General features: G+C 39.8%; 1 protein-coding gene across 1 annotated transcript; it reads right to left on the reverse strand.

Annotated features, from left to right (window-relative positions):
* Nucleotides 1-249: 249 nt before the first annotated feature.
* LOC580576 (N-acetylated-alpha-linked acidic dipeptidase 2) lies at nt 250-6815 on the reverse strand. The gene is made up of 6 exons (XM_030994213.1): nt 6608-6815; nt 3382-3550; nt 2643-2780; nt 1511-1642; nt 507-693; nt 250-263 (listed from the first exon to the last, which is right to left on the reverse strand). Exons 1-6 carry the CDS (start codon nt 6802-6804, stop codon nt 250-252), a joined length of 837 nt encoding a protein of 278 aa, XP_030850073.1. The 5' UTR covers nt 6805-6815.
* Nucleotides 6816-10726: the final 3911 nt, after the last annotated feature.

The raw sequence follows: 10726 nt of genomic DNA on the forward strand, positions 1-10726 counted from the left end.
ATTAAACAATTTCTTCTCACTTTATGAGCGTCTCAGCATCACCAAACCCTACGGGATGGATGGGTATTTTGGGTAACTCGGAGTCGTTCACAGACCTCCTGTAGGCAAAGTCTGTAGAGATATACATAAAAAGTGGGTGGGCATGATTGTGAGCATGGGGTGAGAGAAAGAGATATCCAAGCAGAGACAAAAGACAGAGAGAGAGAGAGAGAGAGAGAGAGGGGGGGGGGGCAGGTGTTATACAGATTACTAACTAACTATAGCTAACCAAATAAACAAACACACAAATAATGAAACTAATAAGTATAAAAATAAATAAATATTTAGATGAATGAATTATTACATTAATTAATTAATTAATACAGTAGTAGAAACATAAAGAATAAATACATGAATAAATAAATCAAGTAACAAATAATAAATGAATAGAGAAAAACTAAAGAATGAAATAAATTCAGATAGAAAGAGGGAGAGAAAGACAGGAAGACAGAAAGAAAAAAAAGTACCTCGGGCCGGGTAACCTGGGGTCAGTGGGTCTCCAACATCATTTTTGATGGAGCCCCTCTGCCCCGATGTGCTTGGGAGGAATTTCCCATCCGGGTAGGGGAGTCCTATTTCTGGCCCAACCGAGTAGTCGGCAGGGTCCGTATACATGAGCAGGGCCACACAACCAAAGTTATAGGCGTTCGTGGCCTGACAAACAAATGATACGTAGTAATAAATCATTAAGTTGTATGTTGTGTTTGTACAGTCAAACCTGTCTTTGTAGACAAGTGGTCTTTATAGACGATGATGATGATTCACAGCATATTTTGTATGGCGCCATATATCTGTTTCAAAAAACATTCAAAGGCGGAAGCTCCTCCAATAAAGTTAATATTTAAATTTCTGAAGGAAGATGTGAGTTTGAGTGAAGTTTTGAAGTGGACAGGCCCCTTTGGTACATGCTTGAATGAGAAACCATTTTCAAGGGAAACAAAATATGTGGTCTTTGTAGACAAATAGTCACTAAAGCAGGTTTGACTGTATTTGTATTTATTTAGACACTCCGTTTAAGACCTGATATGTTCGGGGATGCAGAAAAAGGTTTGAGAAACCCCTAAAGCGCTGCATCCCCGAAAAGTATGTAAGCGTTTACTATAATTATGCTTTATCGATTGATTTCAGCTGATATACCTTGCGTCATAAATAATTTTATTATTTCTTACAGCTTGGAGAAACTGCAGTTTTAAATGAGCCAAGATGTTCTCCTTCGTTAATGTTGCACTCTAAAAAAGATTTAAATTGTAACAATTGAAACAAGAAAGAAAATATAAGTGGAGAGAGACGAAAGGCAGAAGAAGAAAGGGAGAGAAAAGATAGGGCCCCAATTCATGCACTCTAACCTATAAATCAGGGGCCTTGTAAATTCGTAATTCATTTTCAAAGTCTCTCCCCCCCCCCCGATACAGTGCCCCATTCAAAAGCAGGACTTACGCTACGCCTCTAGCATAAAATGATTTGTGTTTACCTTGGTGTACCATCCCGCTCCTCCGTGTCTGGAGATGGCAATCTTGCCGGTGAAGTCGAGGGTGGGGTCCAGCTCGTCTAATATGTACTCATAGTCTTCGACCCTTCCAAAGTTGACGTATACCAAGTCACCCTGTATGAGTGACAGTGCAAAACATACTTCAGAGCCTCGTCTTACCGTAAGAGTTACGATTGATACGAATCAATCTTAATTCCTCAAATCAATCGCAACTTTAAAATTAATATTGATTCCATCTCATGAAAACTTTTGGGAAAGTATCAATCGTGTAACTCTGTGTAAAGTTATACAATAATACAATCGATCGCAAGTTGATATTGATATTACAATTATAAATAAGACGGAAACCTCCGAAAAATTGCAAGATGATATCAATCGGAGCTGCGATTGGTACTTGATATTGATATCAATATCAAGCTTTAGGAATCACAATTATCAAGGGCAGAAATCGCCCCTAAAACGTGGAGTGGACTCAGATTTCTCTGAGAATCAAGCAAGCAAGCAAAAGTAGTCATTTCATTATGGTCGTATTGGAAAATATTCTGACTAGAGAGTCACTTTGGGGGCACAATAAAAGCCCATAAATCATGGGAGGACAGAGTGTGCCCCGAGCTGCTGCCCTTTCCCAATCGTTTCTTGACAACTCTTCCTCCCATACTATGTTTAATTATGATAACTATGAGTGCGAAATGAGCATCCACATCTGCCGCCAATAGAATGATAATTATCGTATTTCGTATCCTTTCCTCATTTTATAGTATTGATTTCAAACATCACTCTTATTGTCATTATCAGCATGAAACTGCATTGATAAAGGTTACTAGCATCGTATCATTCATTTTGCTCTTATTATTCTTAAACTAGACATAAATTGACAGTATATTTTCTGTTACCATGACAAGTGGCACAGCTAAAGGGGCACAGGTGCATGTGCCCCCCCCCCCTTCCCTCCAAAACTAATAATCAAAGAGACTAAGAGAGAGAGAACAAAAGACTAGGCATGATGGGGGAGTAACTCTCTCACATTGTTTTACCTTTATCTTTCGCATTCCATCCACCAAATAAATTTCCATAGCCTCCTCCCACCCCCCTCCATTTACCTTCGAGCACTCACCGTCACATCACCTGTGGCTGAGTAAGCATTGAATGGCGGAGGGATATCGGGCTGCAATAATTCGTCTTCTCCGAATGGATCCTCCCGTAGCGCTGATTCAAATGCTACGTTGCCATTGGCTGGGTCTATGATTTGAACCTAGGGGAAACAAATATAATTGGTTTTGGGGGATTTTTTTTCCAAGGAAAACATGCAGAATAATTTTATAACTGCATTGACTTAGTCGCATCGCAAAGCCCCTCCCCCCCCCCCAAAAAAAAAAAAAAATTAAGAAAAAAATAAAGAGAGTGAAATAAAGGGCGGGAAGAAGGATACAACGGTTACAAGAAAATAAGAGCGTTGCTCACCCTCTTCCCTTATCTCATGTACGTAGTAATTAAGACCGGTGACCCCCCTCCCCCCCCCCCCCCCCTCACCCTCAATGGCTGGACACACCCCAGGTTACGGTACTGACAAAGTACGAATCTCTCTTGTAATATAACAGGTGTCTGGGAGATGGTAACATAATAGTTCATGCACTTGACTCCAAATGTTGATGATTCGAATTCCAACCCGGCACTATAAGGTCCTTTGGAAAGATATTAATCAAAATTTGCCACTCCCCACGCAGGCGTAATGAGGTGCCTGGCAATGACTGTATATACGAATTCTAGGGTCCTCCAAAAGAACAGCATTGATACTGATGAGGCTGCCCTGGGTAAATTATTTTTGTTCTTCTCGTTATAATTGCACACTTTACCTTGTTAGCTAATTCTTCGTTGTCGGGTGATGGAGGATGTTGAAGATAGACCTTATATGGGACCAATTCAGCCGAGTCTAGTCCTTGGTCTATCCAGGCCCTTCTGATGTCATCGGCACCTTCTCTGTCTGCGGGAGTTCCAGCAACGTGTGGTTTCCGTGCGTAATACCTGACAAATTTAATAAATTATTTCTTTTTTTGCAATACAAATTTTTCATTCTCGGAACACTCACAAAGACTTTCGAAAAAATAAAAGTGTGGACGTTGCATCAACATAACATAGGGTCATAGGCTAATCCATACTTGATTTCTAATTGCCAAAATTATAATGGCCCTTGGGTTGATGTCGTGTTCACATTGCATAGTGTTTTTTGTGATCAAACATCCGATTCGAATTATTTTGTTATTCACTGTCAATTTTTCTTTTTTAATATTTTTGTATAAGCCGCGCCTTATTTTATATTGTTCCTTCTTATGTTCAAAACTGTATATTGCATTCTTATTACGACGTCGTTAATTGAAAACAAACACCCAATAGGGCAGCAACCTTGACGGGAGCAATTGCTGATTTTGTTTTTAGGGGAAATATATTTATGTTTCGGATACATACAAGCTGGGTCGGAAATAGCCACTCCATCTCCGTTAAACCGACACTCTGCATGCCTTGTTTCCATTTCCTAAAACAATCACAATGTACATTTTATGTCAATTATCGACAGCAATTCTGAAAACATGCATGGGCAATGATCCACATTCACCTCAAACTGATGGAGGCGAAAGAAAAATATTATCCTATTGACTATCAACTTTGGTTTACAAAAAGAAAATTATTTACACCCCCACGCCCCCTCCCCTCCCCCCCCCCCCCCAAAAAAAAAAATTAAAAATCAGATTTTACAAAATATTGAAATAAGAAACTCATGTTATTCAGATGAACAGGCTCGAGGCAGACTCCGCCATGGATTGCCGATTACAAGCCCTTTCAGACCTACCCCCTCCCCTAATCCCCCCCCCCCCCCCAAAAAAAAGCTCCCCTAAAGACATGAATTCCATACACTCATGATCTGAGTAGACGGATTATTATCACGCATCACGATGCAAGGCAAGATGGCGTGTCAATCATGGAAAAACCGGAGCTCATATACCTTACATCCCCATTTGAAACCCCGAGAAATTAATGCATGACGATATATTTATTTTAAAAAATAACGAAATAAGAAACCTACTATCTAATGGTGGTCATATTGTGTTTCTTATTTCGTTATTTTTTTAATTAAGTATTATCGTTATGCATTGATTTCCCGGGGATGGAGTGGCCTCGCACGACCGTTTATCAATTCCTTGGTACACTACTTGGCATAATTCAGATTGGATGGAGTGTAAACAAACTTAAGGCCCGGTCTCACCGCCAGAACTTTGCTGGAGCGTTCCTTGAACGGTAGGGAGAGGGGGCCGAATTTCGACAACGCTCGTCACCGCGCACAAAATGGGAAACAAATCGAAAACACGGGCGTTGCCTTAGCGGTGCACCGCTGAAGCCGGCGTTGGTTTAGCGTTGGTTTAACGGTAGCGAGCGGTAGCGAGCGTTGGTACCGCTCCGACACCTCCATACCAACGCCAAACCAAAGTTCTTCACCGCAATGGATCGCTGTTTCAACGCCCGACACCGTTCCAGCAATCCCGTGTCCACTCGCAAAACGCTTACAATCGCTCCACCAAAGTTTGTGCAACGTTTAATCACCGCCCGGGCAAAGCTGGCGAAGCAGCGGTGGTCCAGCGTTCAAGATTTCTGCGTTGGCCTAGCGGACCAAAGCGTCCACGAACTTGCGTCTAGCGGTGCCAAACTTTGACGTTGTTGGAGCGGTGGTGAACTTTGCCGGAGCGGAAAATTGCCCGCTCCTCACCGCTCGCAATATTTTATGCAGCTCAAAACTTTCGGAGTGGTAGGAGGGACCATCAGCGGTGGCCGAGCGTATACGGCGTTGCCTTAACGGGGGCCAACTTCTGTTAAACGGTGGTGAACGGTTACGAGCGGTGATGATTTTTTTTTCACCGCTCCAGGAACGCTCCAGCAAAGTTCTGGCGGTGAGACCGGGCCTTTACAGTTTATGGCATATAACAGGCATGAGGGTTCATCATAAACTATTCATTAGGGAAGATCAAAGGGCAAATGAACGTAAAATTGATATCAAACATTGTAAACTAGCTTTATATGGAGTTTATTTATCACTAATTGACTATTGAGGTATTTACAGAGTTGATACACCCTTGTACTTGTGAGTACATGCCAACCACACGATAAAAGCTCGATAACTAACGTTAAGTGTTTTATAAATTGTTATCAATCATTCTTAATCTGTAGGCCTACTTATAAGTAACCCGACATCTTTATATCGCCTACATTTTAATATTGCAAGGCATGCGTTAACAGTGATTAAAAATCCAGGAAGGTGAATATAATTGTGCTTTTTACAGACTTCTAAAAGAGTAGTTTAGTATCATACACTGTATAGCACAAACCATTAAACTAAACAGATAGACAAATACCCCTTTTTTTAATACAATAAAAAATGATTATAGTTTTGAATATTCTATCACACAAAAATAATAAAATGTCAAGGAACCAAAGAAACAAGATAAGCAAAAGCTCAACTTGTGGATCATAATTACTCCTTCTTCATTTTAATTACTTTATTCCTTTTAATTTATTAATACAATCCTCTTCCATGCCTTCTCCCCCCCCCCATACAATATCCCCACAATGTTAAACAAAAACCCAGTGAAACCCGCTTTCACATCCATCTGTACCGTCATAACACAGGTGAGGGCGACACAACCGCCCTTCCTGCATTGAGAATTGTTTTAATAACTTGTCTAGGGGCAAAGATGCTACCCGTTATACTCCTTCGAAACATGGGAAGGGTTGGTGCATGAAGATTTTTTTTTTCTTTCTCCATCTTCCTTATTGAAAATGCTTCCTAAAATATGAGGCAATTAAAATTTCCTCCCCCTTCAGAATATTCTAGATCCGACCCTGGTTTGAAAACCACTGAAAGACACCAATCTTTTTAGTTACCCCTTAGAACAGCATATTCATTCACTTTGCTGTCAACTCATTGGCATTGTCTACTTTCCACGGTATTAAAGTCTAGCGGAATTGTAGTCAACGATTTAATATTTTATCATTATTATGTATAGGCGTATACTGTCATTTATATTTTCTCACCTGAGGTTTTCCCGGATTTTTTCGGTGCTGATTTCTTCAAGGATTCGATCCGCGATGCTCTCATCCGATGGCCTGGTTTCGGGGTTTGTGTACTCCCCCTCCCCAGGAGCGCTGAAGTACCCTATCAGCACCCCTACCCCAACACCAACACACAGGGCCGTCACACCAACAACCACCTGAAGCGTCCGGGGTTTCATCCTGCAGGTCGCAAAATGAGCCACTGCACTAATTGCTTTCAGATTAAGTTTTAGTATATAGGCCTACACCGGCCGTGGACTTTGCTTGGTTCTGGTTATAATATTCCAATTAGACAAAAGTAAAAAGTGGGTCAGGGTATGTCAACGCCCCCCCCCCCCCCCCCGGCTTCACCTGAAACTAGGAGAAAGAGGGGTGTAAACATTGCTTCAAGAGCGGGAGTGGGGGAAACGAAGAGTAAAATGGGGGAGGTTTGACGGAGGCAGGGTTTTTATTATTTTTATACAAAAAGAACCTCCCCCCAAAGGATTTCTTACCAGTCATTCATTATTCTGTTCAAGTGTAACGGCAATGTAAAAAAAAAATTCATGAATACACGAATGTATGTATCTGTTCATTCGTTTGTTTGTTTCTTTGCTCGTTGGTTTGGTTGGGTTTTGTGTGTTTGAACGGTATGTTTAGTTAAACAAAACAAAATGTGCTCCTACCACCCCCCCCCCCCCCCGCCGCTTATTCAGCGGCTGGCTGAGTCGTTTTGGGAGCAAAAAAAAATAATATATATGTCCTCTTACCCCCCCCCCCTTCCCCCTGGGGAAGAAATTCCTGGATCCGCCCCTGCCTCCCTCCCCCCCCCCCCCCCCCCCCCTAGAGAGGGACAGATTTGCACTTTGGGTGGATGTCAGACTTTATATGCCGCTTTTGCCATCGGAAACATTGATTTACACTCTAGTTTTGTAATTGGTTTAGTTTTTAATTTATTTATCTTTTCTTTTTCAGAAACATCAATTATATACTTCTCACCTTTAATACCACGTTTCATGTTGTTGTTGCTGTCTCTCTCGATCTAGAGAGTGAAAGTCTATTATATGTATTGTTTTGTTTTCATTTGTTTTTGTGTGTGGTTTTTTGTTGTTATTGTGTTGGAGTTGCATGTTCAATAGAAACCAGGGGGTGTTTCATCAACTAAAATCGATTTCGATTTTAAAATCAATTTTAATGCCGAATCAGTTTTAGCTTAAAACCGATACATGTGAGCTGTTTCATCAAATCGATTTTAAGCTAAAATAGATTTTTAGGTGTCTGCAATCAAGGCTAGTCAATTTGGGGTAAATCGATCACAAAATGGCCTTGCTTAACTACAGTGAGAGTCCTTGAAAAGTAAGTAAAATCTGTTTTTCTTTGAAAATATCAATTCTGTTGATAACAAATCTGTTATTTTGGAAGAAGAAAAATGTTCCTCTCATTATTATGCAATTTCATTTTGTGTAACTGAACGAAATCTTAAATAAAATCAATTTATATCACTCTCCAAGTGGACGAATTGCACCGGTTCAACCATTTTAGTCCCACTCATATAAATTCATGCAGGTTTGACAATAGTAATTACGTAACGACGTTTATTATTCGGTTAGGACAGACAGGTACAAACTCATTAGTCTAGTTTATTCTTGCAGTAGTATTGTGGTTTTACTAGTTATGCTACTAGGTCTAGGTCTAGTTGTAGATTTGGGCTTAAAATCAAGATCTAGGCCTAGGCCCTAGACCTAGACCTATCCCTTATTTATTTTAGGCTTAGCATTGTCTTGTTTTTGTTGATATAGGTCTAGATCTAGACTAGTCTAGATCTAGATCTAGACTAAGTCTAGATCTAGATCTAGTCTAGATCTAGACTTCTATTCTAGGTCTAGATTCTAGTCTAGATCTAGACCTCTAACGGTTAGAACTAGAGTCTAGAGATTAGTCTAGTCTAGGTCTAGATTTTCTAGACTGTAGATCTAGACTAGAGTCTAGTCTAGTCTATAGATCTAGGCCTAGGGTCTAGATCTAGATCTAGACTCTAGGTCTAGATCTAACTTTAGGCCTAGGGCTAGGCCTAGGGCCTAATTATTAAAATCAATAGAATAGGATTATTGTTTTGAAGGTAAATTTTATGACAGAAAATTAGACTCTAGATCTAGATCTAGATCTAGAGTGTTACTGTCAGACCCAGGTCTAGATCTAGATCTACTCTAGATGTAGATTTAGTCTAGAGTCTAGGTCTAGATCTACATGATACTTGATAGATCTAGATCTAGGGTAGATGTAGACCTGTAAGTGAGGTGGGGGGGGGGGGGGGGGGGGGGGGGGGGGGGGGGGGGGGGGGTATTTTTTTTTATTTGGCAGGGGGGGGGGAGGTCACACTTATTTTTTTTTTATTTGGCAGGGGGGGCACGTCCCTGTTGTCAGTACATTTTTGGAAAATTTTGCTGATTTTAACATATTTTTTTTTGGGGGGGGCCGGGGGAGGGGAGCACATGCCCCCTGTGCCCCCCCCCCCCCTTGATCCGTCCCTGGTATTAGGGTCCTAACACAGTCCAACTCCAAGCTCTAGACTATACTAGAATTTTTTTTTTTTTTTAATTTTTTTTATTTCAGAGTCGGACTAAAAGATGGAGTGGACCACAAGTCCTATCCATCAAATAGACCTTGGCTTTAGTCCAAGACTCAAAAGTTCTCTTCTGCCGTGTCTCTACAGTCTTGGACTTCTCATTCTTCCTGGCCTCAGGCTCAAAGAAAGGGTTCGGATATGCAGAATGTACTCAAGCTCAATGTCTAGGTGTACAGCTATAGATCCTACTGTGCTAAGCGGCTGGTGGAGTGATCATCTTACTAGTAACATTTGCACACCAATAATAAAACAAAGGTAAGTTTTTTTTGTGTGTGGTTCTTCTAGACCTATGTATAAATAGATTACTTATTTGTTGTTGAGTGTGTAAATCTTGATTTTCATTAAATTTTCTACGTATAATCGCAAACTGATAAATCCATGTGAGGGGGAAGTCAACTATGACATGTCTAAATCTAGATAAATTACTTCATCAGCCAGCCTGATTAATATTGTACAAATAATAGGGCAGCAATTAATGAATAAAGAGGTGATTGAACAAACTGTAATGAGAATATATGTATGATGAAAGTTGCTCTGTTTGTTTTATACCTCTTTGTCTTCTACTCACGACGGGGGAATGTTCATTGAATCTGTGTACAACAGTGTTTGGTTCAAGAGCAGGGTATCCGAGATCAAGATTAGACTCCATAGTCAATCTTCCAAATGTCTAAAACTTACAATTTGGTTGGTAACAATGTCTTGGACCGAATACATGTAAATTACTGTTGTAATTACTGATAAAAATGTGCTTATGTTCTTTGAACACATTTGATACAGTGACAATTACTTTTCTGAAAAATAGATGTGCTCTCTCATCACCAATATATGTATCTCTGTTTTAAATCCTAGGTTGCAAAATAAAGAGCTATGGCATCTGCATGTACTGCTAGTTCATAACAAATGACATTTATTGTCAATCTCTTCAAATTGAAAAGGTAAGCAGTATCAATTACCAAAATTGATCTATCATTTTTCATAATCCTTGTAAGAAGTCTAATACCCATCTTACCCATTCTGTTAGATAAAACATACACAATGGTAATGAAGGATATTTTTTTTTTATCCAAAGCAAACAATTAATCATTTATATTCTGTAACTATTTTTCATTCTCCTACTTTATTTATTTAGCAATTAAAGTATTTGAAATAATCATAAATACAAAAAATGAAGATTAATTGAAAAGTTGTACTAGTATTGAGTAATTGATTCATTATACATAACTTTCAATTCCTATTCTAGACTGCAGAGCCTGAATTACCTGCAACGTTATGCTTCTTATGAAACATCAGCCAGCCTACAGATAGAAGCTCCCTTTTCCAGCTTTAAGCAGAGGAACCACAGGTATACAGATCTTGGTATCATGGACTGGTCACTTTTTACAACAAACACTACTTGTAAATAAGATTTACGAATTAATTCCTATAAGCTATTAAAAATGCTCTAGTCAAGGTACTAACATTTTGCCATCGAGTTTGAGGTTTTGGGTTTTGATAAA

Source organism: Strongylocentrotus purpuratus, unplaced genomic scaffold, assembly GCF_000002235.5.
Source record: "Strongylocentrotus purpuratus isolate Spur 01 unplaced genomic scaffold, Spur_5.0 spur5_scaffold_21, whole genome shotgun sequence".
NCBI lineage: Eukaryota > Metazoa > Echinodermata > Echinoidea > Camarodonta > Strongylocentrotidae > Strongylocentrotus > Strongylocentrotus purpuratus.